This window comes from Mustela erminea, chromosome 6 (assembly GCF_009829155.1).
Source record: "Mustela erminea isolate mMusErm1 chromosome 6, mMusErm1.Pri, whole genome shotgun sequence".
Classification (NCBI taxonomy): domain Eukaryota; kingdom Metazoa; phylum Chordata; class Mammalia; order Carnivora; family Mustelidae; genus Mustela; species Mustela erminea.
In genome coordinates this window covers 76,928,570-76,949,126 of record NC_045619.1, presented here as the reverse complement: position 1 = coordinate 76,949,126, position 20,557 = coordinate 76,928,570, and the positions used below count along the sequence as shown (strand labels likewise).

Sequence of the window (20,557 nt, the reverse complement as noted above, 5' to 3'; positions counted from 1 at the left end):
TTCGTGACTCTAGAGCAGCTTTCCTAAGCAGAAAAGGCTATCATCATATTGTCTGGGATGATCAATTCTGACTATCAAGAGAAAATAGAGGTCCTGTCACAGAGTAAGTGCTGAGATGTAAGTGTGTTGTTGACTCTGTGTTTTATCATTCCCTGAAGAAAAAGGTATTGAAAACCTCCTACAGCCTCATCTGAATGGATTTTCAAGGGCTCAAATCCCTCATAATTTTTCCAACTGACAAACTCTGGTACATCCTGAGAGGGAAAAAAGCTCAAATGAAGTGATAGACATGGAGGAAAATCAAGATCTTTGGGACCAGCTATAGGAGTGATACCTGTAATACATACCTGTGTTTAGCTATTATTAATCTTTTGTTGGTAATTATCGATATACTCACATATGAATTTTCTTTCCCTACCACTGGGCATAGTGTTTAATGAATATTAAATTTACCACTAGTCTAAGTTACATAGAAAGATGAGGAGTACATAAAACGATTATGATAAATTAGGTTGGGCAAATGTTAATAATTATACATTATGTTTTATTTATAGAAATAATTTTGTACAAGGCACATTCAGAAATATATGTATAGGAAGAAAGATATGTGTGTGGCAGCAAAGTGGTAGAATATATTGAAGATGGCAGTCATGGTGTTTTTGAACCTCAACTTCTCATTTTTGCTAACTCCCTCAATGTATATAAAATATAAGGAGAAAAGTGGGCTCAGGGGAGTGACCTTTAATTCACTTTTAGTCTTATCGAGTTTGTATTATCCATAGAACATCCAGTTAGAGGTGTAAATTCAGAGTTATATCAATGTGTCTGTAACTCATAGAAGAGCTTGGGGTTGGAGACACAGGTCGGAAATTCTCAGTGTATAATGCATCTACTTGTGTCTAAAATCATCCAAGAAGCCTGAGTAATATGAGATGAATGGGATGCAACTTTGGAGAACTGAGATGTCAAGAATGGTGAAGGTGTCCACAAATGTAGGACCACTAGTAAAAATGATGTCACAGAAACAGCAAGAAAAATGTTTCAAGAAAGAAAGAGTGAAAATGGCATCAGACCCTACTTTAAGAATTATAAGACCACTGGTGTTTTAAGAAGAGAAGTTTCATAAAATGAAAGGGATCATGTAACTGGCATAGAAAAGGGAAGAAAGAGAACAAAAACTTAGTTTCACTAAGCTTGGCTGTGAAGGGAAAGGATGAAACAGGATAATGTCCTCACAAGATGAAGAGTAGAAGAATATATTGGAAAGCCATGATGTGACTCAGTTTCCCCTTGAGGTATAGTATTCTTATGGCTAGCAATAAAAACATATGCACAACAATTGCTTGCAAAGTTGTATTTATTTTTCAGATCCAGTCAACAAGAGAACAAAATGCCTCATAATGAAAACTCACTTTTTGAGTGAGATACAAATGTTTAGTTATTCTACTTAGTGATCATTTTTGTTCATTTATAAAATAAATACCTAGCCTGTTCTACCCAGAAATGTTATAATAGTGTTAACTGACCGCTGGGGTTACAGATTGTTGGCATATGTCTGAGCAAGAACAGGTTGTGACGTGCCTGTATCTGTAAGGTATTGTACTGCCATCAGGACAGCTAAGAACAACTTCTCGGAACTCATAGTTATCTTCTCGGCAGCAAAGGCATGAATTTGTCAGCTTAAAGAGTGTATAATTGTACCTAAAGAAAAAGAAAATTCAGCAATAAATGTTTGGGGATATCTTCTGAGACAAATTGACGTCAATGTTCAAATTATAATTGTCGAAGTGATTTAACAATCCTTCCAACCAATTTAATCTTTTCCTATACCTTGCATTTCCCCCTCACCATGAACTTCTGATGTGAATCAGTGATATTAGAATGTAAGACCAAAAGAAATAAATCCAAAATGGAAATGTATAAGGTCATAATTAGAGCATTATGGTTCAGATATATAAACAGATTTTTAAATATACTTCATGCCAAATTATTATTCTCTATATATTAACCTGTACATGAAAGTATCCATGAAGAAAAAAAAAAAAATATATATATATATATAATGTCTAACATGCAAGTGATGGTTTAGAAACACATTTTCAAACAAGAGTACTTGCTCAAATACTTTGAGTAATCATTGTGTAAAAATAAATACATTTGCCATGAACATATTATGTTTGATTTCTTTAGAAAACTGCTTTAAAATGATTCATCGCTATTGAAAATGTTTATTTCTCAGATCTCAATGTTTCAGATAGTTGTTTTATCAGGTCTTGATCATTAGCTGTCATGTAAAAAATGTTCCATGTAATGTTTTAAAAGCTTTATTTCCTCCACGATGTTACAAAATTAATGCACAGTACACATTCAGGTAAAAACTTACCGGACAGTCTTCTTGCATTCCCCTACACACCTTGCCATCTGGACCCTTTTCTGGCAACCACTGTACTTAATAGTCACATTCACAGGTGAAGATCTACAATTAGTCTTACCTAAAACAAAATGGACAACAGAGTCATAAAGGAGGTTTAACATTAACAATTGCTAAGTCTCAGTTTTCTTAACCTTAAGTAGAGAATAACAACAAAAAATACTTCACAGCATTGTTGAAGGGATTAACTTCCTCAGAACCTAGCCCAAGGTACCTGGCTAATAGTCAATAATTGTCTTTAATAAATGTTATCTTTTTATGATTGTTATAATTACTATCATAGAAGAAGGAGGAGGGAGGGGACAAGGAGGAAGGAGGAGGACAGAGGAGGGAGGGAAGGGGACATGAAGGGAATGGACTGTTTTTGACAACCACTTCTACTTTTTGATTATCCTTATGATCTAATATATCAATTTACAACACAACCTGGTGATATTAGGAGAGCAAACTAGGAGGGAAGGGGACATGAAGGGAATGGATTGTTTTTGACAACCACTTCTACTTTTTGATTATCCTTATGATCTAATATATCAATTTACAACACAACCTGGTGATATTAGGAGAGAAAACTACATTTTTCTCCTGAATATTAAATTTCTCTCTTATAAGCATCATTGTTTTTAACTGGGAAGAATGTTTCAACCAACATGAAAAAGAAACTACATTATGTACAAGTATCAATTATTAGTTAAAACATATAGGTTAGATGATCTGTTATGTTAAAAACACAGGAGACTTTCTATTAATGATCTGCCATTTTGTTTTAAACAAACACTAAATTTTTGTCAACAGTTGACGTTTCCTCTACATGCGGAGCTTAAAGCTACTTACATGTATAGCAACATTTTTTTGAATCATAGACTCGGTCTTCCTATAGGAGCAAGAGAAATAGAAAAGAAGACTTAAAAAGTCTGTATTTTTGTATAAATAATATAACATTTCTTAACTTAGTGGAATAACATTACAAAGGGGAAAAGGGAACAGATAAACAAGATGATCTCTGATCCAGGAAGCATAGATGAAAGAGCATAGTAATAAAAATGAGTCTGAATATTTACCCTGAAATTTTATAATAGTGAGTATAAAGGGAAAAAGGAATTTAAATTCTTCTTCAAAATAACATGCAAAGGGTAAAAAAAATTTCCCTCCCTTATTTTAATTGAATAATACCTTAATATTGATATTACTACTGAACACTGTAAGTTTCTCATAGGCAGGACTTTTATCTTACACATTATTATACTCTTATACCTATCAATGTCTCAAAGTGAAAACTCAATAAATCCAGTGTTGTATTTAAGCTGAAATCAAACTTTAAGCTATATTATCAATTATATCTTTAGAAAGAAAAATAAGCTAAGATTGAACCATAAATTGGGAGCATTTATTATTAAATAATTAATTAATTTAAAACTTAAGATTAAAATTTAGCATATTAAGGGGAGGGTAAAAATGAAGACTGTGTCACAAAGAAAGTTCTGAACAGTAAATTTACATGTGATTTTATGAAAAATTTACATTTTTATAGAAAATGATTAACCAGAATCCATAAGCCTTGAAAAAAACAAAGATTTTTTTTTTTTGGTTTGTTTAAAAATGGTAAAATGCTTTCCAAAGCAACTTACTTCTAGAATAGCACTAAATTAAGTTTTATAGAGCCTGCAAATATAACTTTGCTATGAAAAATATACTTGGCAATAAAAGGTGCGAAACATAGCTGGAATGGAATTCACAAGGAATTTATGTCTATTGGCCAGACACGTACTTTTCCAAATCAGAAAGAAGACAGCTTGTGTTTATAAGAAGTGGATGTTGTTGATCATTACTTAAGAGGATGACTTACTTCTGGACACCAAGTCTGCTTTGGGCAGTCTTGGACCACTGCAACAAAACCAGTGTTGTGGCAGGAGTAGGAGATGCATGGGTTGCTGGGATCATCAAATGAAGCACCAATCTGGGAAGCAGGGAGGAAAGAGAGAACAAACTGATGATTCACCTAGATTTCTTTTTGAGGTTGAACATAAAACGTGTTAAAAAAAATAAAATTCACATTTAATGAATTTCCAGAGACACTTTCGGTCATTAATTAATATCTAAGAAAGAGTGGATTGAAAGACTCCAAATTCCATGAATAAACCAGTGTGTCTCATTGAGAGCACAGAAGGTGTCAGGAGTCTCGATCCCTAAATGAAGATCCATAGCTACCCAGTTACTCTATTTTTCAAATATTTTCAAGAAAGGTTATTTTATGGTGAGCAGTTAACCAATTATTATGCTACAAGTTAGAGGGAAAACAAGAAATCTAAGTAGAAAAAAATTGTACAAAATAGTTTTATCAGATTACCACAAATGACAACCCCACAAGACATCCTACTTCTGCCTCAGCTTGTGTTCCTACTTCTGCTTGTGTTCCTATATTTTTAAAGTTCTCTGGATTGCTTTAAAAATAATTTATGTTCAAAATTCAAACTCCAGTTTGGGAAACTGTATTTCAAATTGCAAAATCAACTTTCTGGTAAACTGGAATTTTGTTATTTCAACTATTTTGCATTATAAATGTTTAGAGGTAAAACTTTCCTTTTGTTCTTTAAACATCATCATCTTTTATGTTTAAAAACTGGCATAGTTTCTCAAGTCACTATCATCTTTGGAAAATAAAACCTAAGCAACCCAGAGAGGAATTTGAGTGTGATAAGTTATTGAGCTAAAACTCTCATTGGCTCTGTTTTATATATTTCTTAACATACGTCATAGATTTTATTTTAAACTTTTTTAATATTTAGTATCACCAGTTCAAATGTATTATCAATTTGAGAACCATCTGGGTTTTATGACTTCTTGGTACTTTTTCTAAAAAGTTAAATTACTTTCCAGAATGCCAAATCAGGCATCAAAATCCAGCTCTGAATATACATGTCGGTATATTCACATAATGGGGTTCCAGTCTCTGGGGGTTTTTCATTTGATCTCTGACAGTTTGGCCATCTGATCTTTCTGGTTATAATTACAGTTTAACTCTGTTCATTGATTTAAATGTCCCAGAGGGTGCCTTCTCCATCTGGTCTGGTCAGACCCCTGAGAAATTTTATTCAGAAGTTAGGTAGTTAATGATCAAGTATATTTTCCCCCTTTGAACTGAGCCTTATATGTAACTGAGTGTTACACTTAATGTTCCTTTTGAAATGAATATGGGGAAAAAAATGAACAGATTCTGCTCTACCATTACCTATAGATTTTCCATACTATAATCTGTAAGAGCCTGCCATTCATTCATAATTATGTAAATAAAATATTTTAAAATTAAAAAACAGCCTTACCTCATAATCAATACTGTTAAACAAACATGTTCTTGGTTCTGAAAAATAAATACATCGTTTTTTCTTAAAATAAACATAATTCTGTTTTTTAATAAACCAGAAACTGTATATGGGATCATATTTATCAACCAGTTAAAATGTTTCTTCCCACAACAACATCATCTCCTTTTAATCTACTAATTATATTCATAACTGTTAATTCTGGGTTTCCTCCACTCCAGAGATAGAGAGGTTTAAGAGGGCAAGTATGATTCTGTTTTATCGATCACATCTATCTAGCATAGAGTTGACATGTATTAGAAGCTTAATAAATATTTCTTGAACACATAAATAAGTAAATAACTCTTGGATTCAAATAATGTATTGTGGATACACACCACAGTATCCAATTTCACAGCAGGTGTCGTTATCTTGGAACTTTACAAGTCTCTCTCCAGTTTTGCATGTGGGTGCAGAAGGGCACTCCTTGAGGCTACAGTCCACAGTATTTGCATCAGTACAGGTACATGTGTAACAATTGGCAGTCCATTCCTCTCCAGGCTACAGAAACAAACCAAGTTTAGACTTCTGTTCAAATATAGGAATGACAGCAAATTTGGATTAAAGTAGAGAAAAACTGTACTTACAGATTTCTTTTCTCCCAGTGGACCATGACAAACTGTTAACATGAGATGGTAAATGCTAATTAAATTTGGCAAAATAGAACCATCTGTTATATGTAGATAACCACAAGGTTGCCAATACTGTAACTGGAACTAGGGTTTCAGAAACAGAATTATGGAGAATTGTATGGTACCGTAAAAGGGATAAATTACATGCATTTACTTGAGTAAATTGTCTCTGATTAGTATAGGTCTATTTCCTATTTTACAATTCCAGCATAGGATAAATATTAATTTCTGCTGGCAGTGGTCAATAAATCTTATGACTACTCTTTTGCTTACTGTTTTTCAGTCTGACTTCTACCACCATAATCCTACAAGTCACTAAGACTTTGTAATTATAAGGCCCTTATCATAAGGCCATTTATCAGTTTTTCAAGTTCCTTACAATTGCTGACGTTTTTAACTCTCAGGTTCTTGGAAATGTTCTCCTTCCTTCAGATTCAACACTCTGAAAGTCCTTTCTTTACAAGCAGCTTTTTCTCTTTCCTCTCATTGCCTCTGCCCTTTCTCTGGCACTTTCTACCATCTCCAGTGTCCACTATAATGCTAAGTGGATGACTCTCAAATTCATAGCTCCAGGCCAGTTACCTCTTGTAAAGTATGGAGCCAGGATTCCCTCAGCCTAATAGTATCACGGCAGATCTATGACACCCTCACACTCAATATGCACAAAACAGATTATATCACTTTGCCCCTGAAATCAGTATCTCATCTGAACTGGCTTCTTCCTGTTGAGAACCAAATTATCCTTTCAATTATTTGAGTTTAAAGTTTAGGACTCATTTTGATTCCTTCCATTCAATCACTTGGTATCCAATCGACCACAAAATCCTGTATTTTCTCTTTTTTTAGCATTTTATTTTATTTTATTTCTTTTCAGTGTTTCAGAATTCATTGTTTATGCACTACACCCAGTGCTCCATGCATATGTGCCCTCCTTAATACCCACCACCAGACTCATCCAACCCCTCACCCCACCCCCCCCAAAGCCCTCAGTTTGTTTCTCAGAGTCCACAGTCTCTCATGGTTTGTCTCCCCCTCCATTTTCCCCCAACTCTTCACTTCAACACCTTCCTTTCCTGGTTATACTACAATGCTACCACAGGACTTTGTTATTTTTAAGCTAGCATACTAGGATTTTTCCAGAACTCTGGAAAACTCTGACTCACACTTCTTCCTGATCCAATCAATTCCTTATACCATAGGTAGAATAATTTTTCTAAAGCCCAATTTTCATCTCAGCCCTACCTTGGTTGAAAACTTTTTTTAAAAAGTACTTATTTTTTTATTTGAGAGAGAAGGAGAGAGCACAGGTGAGTGGAAGTGGGAGAGAATCTTCAAGCAGATTCCCTGCTAAGCATGGGGCCCAACTTGGGACTTGACTTTCACAATCCATGAGATCCTGGCCTGAGATGAAAACAAGACACTTAACCAACTGAGTACCCCAGGCATCCCTTGGCTAGAAACTTCTGATGCCCCTTAGAGACTTATAAATAAAATACTTTCTTTCAGCAACTTCTGAGGTCTGCCACAGTGTGACACCAAAATCCCTTCTCAACTTAGTCTCACTTCTCTCATTTTCATACCCTGGACTAGTCTACACATTGTTCTCAAATTCCAGTTTTGTAGTGAAACTGGACTAAGGACTCCTAAGGACTCTTCCAAAGTACACAATACATGTAACACATATGTGACACTTAAAATGTGCTCTCTATATAATACATATTTCACACTTTTCAAAGCTGTGATCACCAAGACAGCATGGTACTGGCACAAAAATAGACACACAGACCAGTGGAACAGAGGAGAGTCCAGATATGGACCTGCAACTCTATGGTCAAATAATCTTCAAGAAAGCAGGAAAAAATATTCAGTAAAAAAAAGACAGTCTCTTCAATAAACAGTGCTGGGAAAATTGGACAGCTAAGCATAGAAGAATGAAATTTGACCATTCTCTTACACCATACATAAAGATAAACTCAAAATGAATAAAAGACCTCAATGTGAGAGAGGAATCTATCAAAATCCTGGAAGAGAACATAGGCAGTAACCTCTTCAAATTTGGCCACAGCAATTTTTTTCAAGACATGTCTCCAAAGGCAAAGGAAACAAAAGTGGAAATGAACTTTTGGGACTTTATCAAGATCAAAAGCTTTTGCACAGCAAAGGAAACAGTCAACAGAACAAAGAGGCAACCCAAGGAATGGGAGGAGATTTTCATAAAGGACACTACAGACAAAGGGCTGATATCCAAGATCTATAAAGAACTCCTCAAACTCAACACTCAAAAAACAGATAACCACGTCAAAAAATGGGCAGAAGACATGAACAGAAACTTCTCCAAAGATGACAAATGGCCAACAGACACATGAAAAAATGTTCATCATCATTAGCCATCAGGGAAATTCAAATCAAAACCACATTGAGATATCACCTTGCACCAGAATGGCCAAAATTAACAAGACAGTAAACAAGTTTTGGAGAGGATGTGGAGAAAGGGGAACCCTCTTACATGGTTGGTGGGAATGCAAGTTGGTGCAGCCACTTTGGAAAACAGTGTGGAGATTCCTTAAGAAATTAAAAATAGAGCTACCCTATATTTGATTTTCAAGGAGAACGGTGAATGTAGAATGATTAAATTTCAAGTGGAAGTATTATTACCTGGAGGTGGTGGATGTGATGGTGGACATCCTGTGTAAAAACAGATACCACATGTTAGCCTCTAAAGTTACAGAATTTGTTTGGAGGTAAAATTTGTAATAACTAAAAATAATGGGCTATATTACTAGTCTTACAAACAGACTTGTTCTTGTCTACCTTCCCTTTCTGCTCCTCATAGCATTTCAAATTCTACCATTAGAGATTATTCCCCTTGAAGCTCAAATTTTAATGGGAGGGGAATACGGGAATCTAAAGGAGAAAGGAGAAAACATTAAGGTAAACTTCTCTTCAATTTTTTTAATTTGGCAGACACTGCCAATAAATATGACAGTAAAATATATATTCAAAAAGGAATAGGAAAATTCAGATATAGGGAAATATAAGTATTATTACTTATCCAGTTTTAGTCCTTTATCTTTTTATCCTCTATCTATTTTCCCGAAATATTTCAATCTTACTCCATCTCCACCTGAACCAAATGGTTTAAGCTGGTTATATGTTTCAATTTAAGTCTTCACATATCATATATTTTTGTCAACTCAACAATTCACTCAAAATTTCGAATTCTACTTCCAAACTTCTAAAAAATCAAGTTAGTATTTTTATTCTACCTATCCAGCAAAAGGTCAGCCTAGCAATAGCAGAATGTTTGAGAGGAACTTAAAATTGTTACATGTTTAGGTAAAGGGGCCTCAACAACCAATAGGTACAGAAAAAGAGAAAGGAAATTAGTTAAAGATGTGGGAATTTGGGGGAATAAATGTCTCTCTCTACTGAATGATGCTAAGCTAATCCCCAATTATAATGTTTAGCAGATTAGCAGAAGCCAATAACAGGAGAGATAAATGACCTAACAGACATAGGTACACTAATCAGGAAGTTATATTGCCATCACTCACTTGTTTGCATTTTAGTTTCAGAGGTTTCCTTGACTTCTGTGGAAGCAGTGACTGCTAAGGAAATAAAAGTGGTGATTGGAGAAGCTAGAGTTTGACTTCTGATAAGCTGTTCTGTCTTCTGAAATGCCACCAAACAAAGTTCTTTTTTTTAAAAGATTTTATTTATTTACTTGACACAGAGAGAGATCACAAGTAGGCAGAGAGGCAGGCAGAGATAGAGGGGGAAGCAGGCTCCCTGCTGAGCAGAGAGCCTGATGTGGGGCTTTATCCCAGGACCCTGGGATCATGACCTGAGCTGAAGGCAGAGGCTTTAACCCACTGAGCCACCCAGACGCCCCACAAAGTTCTTTTATTATTATTCGACTTACCTGTGGTAGAAATTCCAGAAGCAGTGGTTGTTTCAAATGCTTCCCTGGAGGTACCTAAAATGAGAAGAAAAGCAATGAACTTTTTTTGCTTTCAGAAGAAAGGTCCTAAGACATCTCCACATGGACCAAGAGTCTCAGAGACCTGCAATGTACTAATGCATCTACTAGTGTTAGTGCATGCTCCTGTGACTGAAACATAAGAGGTCTATTTTAGCAATCCCCCTGCTGACAGAAATGAATGAATATTTTTCCTGACCCCAGTAAATTTTTCACTTATAGGTCACTTTCTCTAAATGATACAAACTTTTTTCACAAGAAATTCTTTTACTTCTTATAACTTGGTTTCCTGGTTCTCCTGTATTTGTTTTTGTTATTTTTTCCCCCTCCTGTATTAGTTTTTAGGAGAGTTACAATACAGTTAAAAAAAAATTAGAAAACATTTGTGTTGATCAAGATGTCCAAAAGTCAGCTTGACTAAATTTTAGACAGGTTTCTTCCTGATCATAAGACCCTGGGCTCTCTTTTCTTAGCACATTTACTTAAAAAAAATTGCAGTTGTAAATTCTTTCTCTCCCCTTTTGAGATATAATTCTTCCCCCAGTCTCTGGATAGTTTCACCCAAGAATGTCTTCTTCAAAGGCCTGCTTCCAAGGTCTGTCTCTATGAAATATAGTCATTGAGAATAACAGTAACCCTATCTCTCTGTCTCTGTGGAAGCTGGAGGCTAACTTCATTCATTCTTCATCATAAGTTTAGGTGAATTTTTTTCTGGGTTTATTACACTGGAGAACCAAGTAGTTAACTCACTGGAAATGGATCATGTGAATGACTATAATACAGACATTCTCTCATTTACTAATCAGATTCTAGATGATTCTGGTTGTTTCTAGATTCTAGATAATCTAGTTGTTTCTGATTCTCTAGCTGATGAGCCAATTGTCCCTGTCACTCCAGCTAAACCTAAAATAGATTATCCTGTTGTTCTTGATCCTTCATGGAATGGTCTTGTGGTCCCTGATCCTCCACCTGCCTGTCTTGTTGTCCCTGCTTCATTTGAAGATCATCCACTTGTCTGTGATCCTTCTATGGATGGTCTGGTGGTCCCTGAACTTACAACAGAGGTTTCAATTGTTTCTGATTTTCCAGCATATGATCCATTTGTCCCTGACCCTTCAGGAAAGACAGCCTTCTGATTTTCCAGCAAAGCATCCAGCTGTTGCTAACCAAGTGATGGTGCAGATATCTCTGTCAAGTCTGCTGATGGTACCAATGTTTCTGATTCTGCAACAGCTGGTTCAGTTGTCCATGATCCACCAGTTGATGGTCCACTTGTCCTTGATATACCAGATGATGATCTAGTTGTTCCTAATTTTTTAGATGATGGTCCAGTGGTATCAGAATCTCCAGATGATGATTCCATTGTCCCTGTCACTCCAGATGATGGTCCAGTTGTCCCTGAATCTAAAACAGATGGTCTAGTTGTCCCTGATTCTTCACATAGTGGGTGAGTGGTCCTTGAAACTAAAACTGATGATCCCATTCTTCCTGATCCTCCAATGGATGGTCCTGTGGTTCCTGAACCTCCAACTGCTCATCCATTTGTTCCTGCTTCATGTGATCTCGAGTTGTCTGTGATCCTCCTGTAGATGTTTCAGTAGTCCCTAATGTTACAAAGGAGGTTTTGTTTTGTTTTGTTTTGTTTTTCTGATACTCCAGCTAATATTCCAGTGGTCTCTGATGCTTCAGCTAATAGTGCAATGGTCCCTGACCCTCTAACTGCTGTTCCAGTTGTCTCCGGTCCTCTAGTTGAGGACTTGACCCTGCCAACCCTGTCGATGGTGTAGACATTCCTAATCCTACAACAAATGGTGCAGTTTTTCCTTATTTTCAGCAGATGGTTCAGTTGTTCCTAACCAAGTGATGATCTAGATATCCATTTGAATCCTGCTGATGCTACAGATGTTCCTGATTTTAAAACAGATGTTCCAGTTGTCCCTGACCACCAAGTTGATGATCCAGTTGTCCTTGATGTACTAGCTGATGATCTAGTTGTTCCTAATACTTTAACTCTTGGTCCTGTCATCTCTATGTCTCAAGGTGATGGTCTAGTATTCCTGGCACTCCAGATGATGCTCTGTTTGTCCCTGAACCTATGACATATGTTCTAGTTGTTTGTAAACCTTCAAATGATGGTTAAGTTTTCCCTGAACCCAGAACAGACAGTCCTGTTGTTCATGATCATTCAGTCAATAGTCCTGTAGTCCCTGATTCCCCAGATGCTTGTCTAGTGTCTTGATTTTTCAGCCAATTGTCCAGTTGTCTGCAATCTTCCTATGGATAGTCCAGTAGTCCCTGACTTTACAACAGAACTTTCAGTTGTTTCTGGTACTCCAGCAAATAATCCTGTTGTCCCTAATCCATAAACTAATGGTCCAGTTTTGCTAATCCAAGTTATGGTCCAGTTTTTCCTGCCAAACCTATTGGTGGTACACATGTTCCTGAGCCTACACAACAGGTCCAGTCATCTCTGATGAACCAGCTGATGATGGGCCTGTTTTCCCTGTCACTACAGATGATAGCACAGTTATCCCCAGTCCTTCAGCTGATGTTCCAGTTATCCCTGATCTTCCCTCTGATGGTCCAGTTTTTACTGTATATTCAACAGAATTTCCAGTTGTCCTTGCCAAAACAAATAGTAAAAATTCTTGTCATGTTTTAAAGATGCCATATGTTTGTTTTTGTTGTTGTTATTAACCTAGGGGTTCATGCTGCCTTTCCCCTTCACTATAGCTTTCAAGCCTCTTCATGGGCACCAGTATATTTCATACTTTTTATTCTATGGTGTAACTTCCTCCTGGTTATGCTTTCAGCAATTCTTTATTGACTATCTTGTATGTTGTGTATGTTCCCAGCAACATGTAGTATTACTAATTTTATCATCCGAACAACACTATGGCCATATATAGTACAACTTTCCCTTTTGATAGAAAGGGGTAGTTTATTTGGGGAATTATTTCCCCCTTCAGAAATGGTTATTGAACATTTATCAAATGTCTTTTTAGGCTTTATGTAGATAATTAGTTGCCTTTATTTCTCTTAGATCTGTTAGTATGAACTGTATTAATGGATTTCCCAATTTTTAAAACACTTTTGCTAAAAATTAATAGGAATTATTATTAAACCTTATTTCATGTGCTTTAGATTTCTAATTTCAGCCATTTGTTGTTTGCATGCAAACTCTTAAGTTGCTACTTTTTTGGGGCTTTTCACTTTTTTTCTCTTTTGATAAGCTATATTTTACAGAACATTTTTATATAATCCCTTTAGCATCCTCCCAATTTTCTTTTCAGGTAGTATCTACTGGTTCTCTCTTAATAAAGAATAATAATTACTAATGTTATTTCTTCTTCCCTTCTCCTTCTCTTGTTCTGTACTTTCCAATTTAAATGCCATTTTCTTTCTTGATATTATTTGTTTTTACCACTTTAATAAGTTTGAGCTACTCTTGTCTGGTTCATGAGCTTTAAATAATTTGTTTGACTACTTCTAATTAATAAGATTATTACATCTTCCTTCTCTTTGCTGATGTAGAATATATATTGGGGTTTGGAGTCAACAGCCAAGAAAGAATTCTTGAGATGTCTTTGGTGCAAAAAGTTGGTTTTATTAAAGCACGGGGACATGACCCATGAGCAGAAAGAGCTGCACTCGGGTCATGAAGAGTGGTCCCTTACATACTTTCAAGTTGGGAGGGGGTTAGGGATAGCTTAAGTCTTTAAGGAATTTGGGAACAGGATTCAAGGACATTGAGGGGGGGTAGCTATTGTTGGGAAAAAGCCATTCATTACTGTCTAATAAAACCTTAATCATGAGACCCTTCTGATATATATTGGTGAGTGATATACTTGGCAGATGATTGCCAACACTATCGGGGGTAAAGATAAAGGAAGTTTCCAAAGAAATTTGTATACATTAAAGTAGAGTTGCAGAATCCTGGGAGTAGGGCTAAGATTGCCTTTGCACTTAACAAACTACTAACACTCAGGCAGCTGAGTTCCTAGAAGAATGGCACTCTGCCTGTTTCAAGGACTTGCCAATGGGCTGTTAAATAGTAAGGAAATTTAATTTTTCTCGTATCTTTATTTCCAACATCTTCTCCATTTATCCATTTATTACTATGATATTTTTAGTTGGTCAAATATGAAATATTTATGAAGTTCTTTTCCACTTTTCTTTCAACTTTGGTTCCAGTTTTAGAGCTAGAGTTAAAATTTGTGCTCTAATCATTTCAGTCATTTTCAAGGCATCTCTTTGTTGTTTAACATTCATCCTCTAGTGACTTTATTATGAAGGGCTCATGGGTACATAATTCCCAGAATTCCTTCATGTTTTCAACTATTTGCCTAGAGCTTGATACCTGAATTACATTTAGCTGCACTAACAACACTTAGCCCATATTTTTCTTCTTTGAGTTTCTTAATGCTACTCTGTCTTGTCAAGTCTGATACCAACCTAATTTTCTTTCTTTCTTTCTTTCTTTCTTTCTTTCTTTCTTTCTTTTTTTAGATTTATTTATTTATTTATTTGACAGTGAGAGAGAGACAGCAAGAGAGGGAACACAAGCAGGGGAAGTGGGAGAGGGAGAAGCAGGCTTCCTGCTGAGCAGGGAGCCCAATGTGGGGCTCGATCCCAGGACTCTGGGATCATGACCTGAGCCAAAGGCAGGCTCTTAATGACTGAGCCACCCAGGCATCTCTGATTTTCTTTCCTTTTGAATTACTTTCTCTTTTTGCCTCAAGGTCCAGAGAATGTATCTTTCAAGTCTAACAGATTTCCTTTTCTTTTTCTTTTTCTGTTTCTTTTTCAAGTCTAACAGTTTTCTAAATCAACTCATCAAATTGACTGTTAAAGATTTAAGCTTCCAGGTATATATCATAGGTCCCTTCAACATAGAAATTTAGGATTTCTCTTTTAATTGTAGGAAACTTGTCCTGGTTTACAATTTACAATTTTTTTAATTTTTTATTTTTTATAAACATATATTTTTATCCCCACGGGTACAGGTCTGTGAATCACCAGGTTTACACACTTCACAGCACTCACCAAAGCACATACCCTCCCCAATGTCCATAATCCCACCCCCTTCTCCCAACCTCCCTCCCCCCAGCAACCCTCAGTGGGTAGAAGAAGAATCAATGAAACAAGATGGAACTGGGAGGGAGACAAACCATAAATGACTCTTAATCTCATACAATTTACAATTTTAAATATTAGTTCTGTTTCATTGCTTTTGCTTCTCCAGAAACGGAAATAATCTATATGTTGGATATTTTTATCTCTTTCCTGTAATGATGCCTAACTCTGATCTACTTAAACTTTTAATATGTCTGCAATATTTTTTGGATCTTCTCAATTCTATCCTCTACAGCCCCTGCCATGCTTTCAGTCTCATATATTCTCTGCTGGGTAGATTGGAACTGGTTTGTATTTTTTAGATATTTTGTCTTTATTTTTTAATATTTCTCCTGAATTTTCATCAGTTCCAATTTAACATCTTCCTACTATTTATCTATTTTGACACTTAGTTTTTTAATTTATAATTCTGATGTCTATAGCTGCAGTTTGTTTCTTATTTTAAATTCCTGTTAATGTTCTGTTTCCTTTGTTTCATGACTAGATTTTTAGTTTTCTTGCTATTGCTGAGAACTGCTAAAAATATATACATTATATCTATACATATAAGTATAAACTGTGTATATATGTCGGTATATATACACATATGTGTGTGTGTGTATATATATATATATACACACATACATATAAATGTATACAATTATATCCTTTCACGTTGGAAGGGGGTTAGGGATAGCCTAAGTCTCTAAGGAATTTTGGAACAATCTTTCTATAGATATTTGAATTTTATTTTTCTTTTTCATGTTTTTTTGCATTGGATTTTCCTGTAACATAGAAAGAGATTTTATGGAGTGGGGATGAAGAGACTTTAGTGTGGCTCACCAGATTTCTCAGATCAAGGGCTTCCTTTTATGTTGTTCATGGTGAAAGGAAGCTTCTTTTTTTTAAGAGGCATCTCTTTTTTGTTGGTCTTCTAACTCATACTTTCTATCCTGTTTTCTTGAGACCCCTGGCTTTGAAGATTTCCTTCTTTCTTTCTTTCTTTTTTTTTTTTTTTGACACCCAGGCTACAAAGATTCTTCCACCTTCCTAGTGTCTCTCCCTTGCCTCCAAGACAGTCTGTACCTTCATAAGACTGCTTGACCTCATTCTGTGAACTTTCCTATCTTCTTTCTTTCAACTCCACATGAAAAAGGGCTCTGAATTGCTGGGTCTCAGACCTTCTCTCAGCAGTCTTGTTCAGGGTAGAGCCCTTTCCCTCAAGGGGTAAACCCTATTCAATGCTATGTTCTACCACTATTAAGCAACTCTCTATACTCCCCTCTCCTCTAGAAAGCCCTGACCTGATTCTCAGAGAACCACTCTGAGTCCCAGAGCCATCTTCCCCAATCTTTGGAGTCTCAGTCTGCTCTGTCCCTCTAAACTCCCAAGGTGTGGGCCCAGTGATATTACGTTTTGCCAAAGGAGGTATGTGTAGATTCTAATGTATGCAGCCACCATTTTCCTGCCCCCCCCAAGCTGGTTCCCCATTAAGCTTAAATGCTACCCAATTCTAAGATCATCAATGCAAATTAGAAATCAGGTTAGTACAGATCACACCCTGCTGACGATGATATGATGGGACACAGCCAAAAAAATGAGGACAAACCTTGTCTGATTTCTCAGGACTTGGGGTTCTAGTGCCTGTTTCTCCAGGGGTGCTGCCACCTCCAGTCCCAGAGGTTGCTTCAGGCAAGACTCTAGGCATGGCTTAATCTTACAACAGAAACTTAAGTTAGCTAATTAAAGTGTGAACTTGATCATCTTTGGAGGATGGCTTACAAAAACAAAAATTTAAATTAAGAGGCTTAATTCTTTCTGGTACAAATAAAGGGAGACTACCCCCTTTTTTTTTCTTAGATCATTTGCTTTGGAATATTTGTCATTTCAGATGTTTTCTGTCTTTGAAATGTATGTATATCTTTCAAAAATCTGAATAGGCTTCTTTCCAGCTTAATGACTCAGGAAGGTCTTTCTCAAGGCCTTGGGAACTATCTTTTGGGGATGTAAACATCAAGGGAGATAGTACTCTTATCTCCCTCTAGGGACAAACCTTCCTCCTTTATCAGGAGGATAAAACACCATAAAACCAGTTAAGTAACCATCACCCCAATTAACAGGTGAATTTAGGATAAACTCTGTATAATAAATGGTGTTTTAAAGTTTTCTTATTTGAGAACCAGTAATTATTTTCCCTGAGAAAATGTATGTAAAAATGGTCTGCTTGTAAGATTCCTGTCTTTACAATCTCTAAATGAATTCAGCTCATAATTTGCATCACTTGCAAGTTTAATAGTTATTCCATTGAAAACTGTTTTTTTCTCTACTGTCTTTGGGCCTGGGTATCTGGGTTGAAAGAAGATTTTGTTTTTAATTCTATGACCCTAACAGCTGAAATATGACTGTCCTTTATCCCATAAAATGGAATATATCCTTAAAATTTCACTCAACTCACTCATGTTTTGAGGTTTTGCTCAAGTTAAAGTATAAAGATATAGTCATAGTGTACTGATCATACTATCACTTTATTTTTAAGATAGAATAATTCTATCTTGTTTTTAACTCTGACTAATTAGTTCCCTAATAGAATTTCCTTTTGAGTTCTCATTCCAAGCCTGTCATGGAACATTTCCTTGATTTTGATTCTTTTCTGCTATAATGGTATTTGCCTTTGCATATATATAAATATTAATTACTTTTGCTCAAAAATAAAATTCTAAGGGAACAAGTACATGACTATTCTGTTTTCTAGAGCACTCAGTGTGATATTATTTACATAACAGAGAAGTATTGATTAATTTTTGATCTCCTGTTTTGACATTACACAAATAATGATAATTAAATTCTTTAGGACACATTGTCTCTGTCAAAATGTTAAGTAAAGAAATCACCTGTGGAATATAAGGAATAACATGGAGGACATTAGGAGAAGGAAAGGAAAAGTTAATTGGGGGAAAAGTTAAGAGGGGGAGAAGAACCATGAGAGACTGTGGACTCTGAGAAACAAATTGAGGGTTTTGGAAGGGAGGGGGGTCACGGGATGGGTGAGCCTGGTGGTGGGTAATAAGGAGGGCATGTATTGCATGGAGCACTGCGTGTGGTACATAAACAATGAAATCTTGGAACACTGAAAAAATTAAACTAAATTAAAAAAAAAAAGAAATCACATTTCCATTGCCTGGATTTATTTTGATTATGCTCTTTCAGTACCTGGTGCAACAGAAGTGGTTTCACCAAAAGCTACAAAAGTGGCTGCAAATCCCTTATCCGCTCCTCCTAATTGAAAAGAACATTGGCAATCAATTCACAAAATGATTGTCAGATTTAGTACATAATCACAAAAGACACCCTGTAAATTTAAATCCCAGATTAAAAAAAAATCACATTCCAAATGGGACATACTTAATATTAACAAAGTATTTCTTACCTATGTGAACTTCACAGTTCAATGGCACCTTGCATTTATAACTGGCAATTCTAGTCTAAATAAATGGTTGTGATACAAATGATCAAACAATACCTGTTCAATAGTCATAAAATTAAAAAGCCATTGAAACTATAAACATTGCTAAACTGACTTAAATTTCTCATGAAAACTTGAGTTCCCAGCTAAGTTCATGATGGAGCACTGTCAAAATAAGCAATCAAGCCTGCAGCTTGTAGCTGAATATCAAACTGGCCTGAAACCAATGAAAGGTGATCTAGTGGTCATGCCTTCACCAATTCCAGTGGTACTTCCACAAATTCCTGAATTTATAAACTGTGTACTGGAAGACCATATATATTAATATATATTTAATGCAAAAATAGTAGATTTGAAGGAAAGATTGGAGAAAACAGCAAATTAAAGATCCACTAAAAACTGTCCATCATTTTTATGACATTCCCAAAGATTCTTTGATATGTCAATAATACAAATGAACAACAACAACAAAAAAAAAAACAAGGGTGTGATGAAAGATACTTCCTGTTTTGGCACTTATTTAAATTTTAAAAAAGCTATATTCTCTCAATGACATTCTTAACACAGTCTTTGACAGTGTGTTATCTTAATGAGGCTCAAATGGAATCACCCACAGTTAATCCCCTATATATTAAAAACTACACAAAAAATGTATAGGGAGCTTTGGGGCAGCAAAACACATTGCATTGCCCTCTCCTTTCAAAGAACTTTAAATACAATGGATCGAGGGAAAGTTTCATGCATTGACCTCAGCTCTCACTGGGAGCCAGATGGGCAAAGCATGAACCCATGCCCATCCAGACTCAGGCTCAGAAGTCCAGAGGCAGGAATCTGGGGATTGTGACCACACAATGCTCTGCTATCAATCACATTTGCATGGAGACCCAAGAAACACTGCCGAGAAGAAGCCCACACAAACCAGGACAGGGGGCCACCCAGGAGGACGGGCACTACCAACCGGTTAGAATCCCCTCCCTCAGAAGCCACCAGCAGCTTCCCGCAGGTCAGGAAGCAGATGCTTTCTACCTTGTATTTCCATACCTGCTCTGTCTCCCAAGGTTGTGCCTGGGCCTGCTGAATCTCCACTTGTCTTCTCATTCCCTGCAGCTGTGGTGAAGCTCTCTGTACCTTCCGGGGTCCCTGACACAACAACAGGGAAACGGTTTGACTCCTACACACGCAGGGTTCTGCATGTCCCTCTTCCTGGACAGGACAGAAGTCAGGCTTCCCACACAACAGCAGCTTTCAAGGACTCCTAGGGTGTCTGCAGCTACATAGCTAGTATCGGTCTCACACCACACACAGCTCAATCGTGAGTTCGCCCTGTGTCACGTTCAATGCCACCACATAGGTGCTAAAGGGCCAATCCTAACTTGTCTGATTTCCCTGCGCTGGGCTCTCCTGCGCTAGGTTCCAGGGGCGTGCTGGGTTCTTTACCTCCTCTGGTGGCTGCAGTCAGGCTGCCAGTTCCTCCTGAAAAGAGACAGCACACTCCACGTTACCCTGGGCAGAAATCAGTGCACTTGCTCGGACAGAGGCCCTCTCCGGCAGGCGCTATTAGGGGTCCCACAGAGCAGAAGA

The 20,557-nt window shown here is 36.5% G+C and overlaps 1 protein-coding gene across 28 annotated transcripts in view; it reads right to left on the bottom strand.

The window, feature by feature from the left end:
- Positions 1–1,339: 1,339 nt before the first annotated feature.
- MUC19 (mucin 19, oligomeric) overlaps positions 1,340–20,557 on the bottom strand; it is a 301,846-nt gene continuing 282,628 nt past the window's right edge. For 17 of the 28 annotated variants that reach the window (XM_032347804.1, XM_032347806.1, XM_032347777.1 and 14 more), the window contains 13 exons: positions 20,414–20,449; positions 20,018–20,116; positions 18,724–18,789; positions 10,342–10,395; positions 9,974–10,027; positions 9,075–9,104; positions 6,375–6,406; positions 6,126–6,288; positions 5,749–5,786; positions 4,275–4,385; positions 3,263–3,302; positions 2,384–2,492; positions 1,340–1,701 (listed from right to left, as the gene is read on the bottom strand). In XM_032347804.1, coding sequence (XP_032203695.1) covers positions 1,518–1,701; positions 2,384–2,492; positions 3,263–3,302; positions 4,275–4,385; positions 5,749–5,786; positions 6,126–6,288; positions 6,375–6,406; positions 9,075–9,104; positions 9,974–10,027; positions 10,342–10,395; positions 18,724–18,789; positions 20,018–20,116; positions 20,414–20,449 — 1,016 coding nt within the window. In that variant the 3' untranslated portion in view covers positions 1,340–1,517. Of the gene's footprint in view, positions 1,702–2,383; positions 2,493–3,262; positions 3,303–4,274; positions 4,386–5,748; positions 5,787–6,125; positions 6,289–6,374; positions 6,407–7,347; positions 7,382–9,074; positions 9,105–9,973; positions 10,028–10,341; positions 10,396–18,723; positions 18,790–20,017; positions 20,117–20,413; positions 20,450–20,557 lie in introns of those variants that run through there. The other 11 variants (XM_032347779.1, XM_032347783.1, XM_032347784.1 and 8 more) reach the window with 11 other exon arrangements.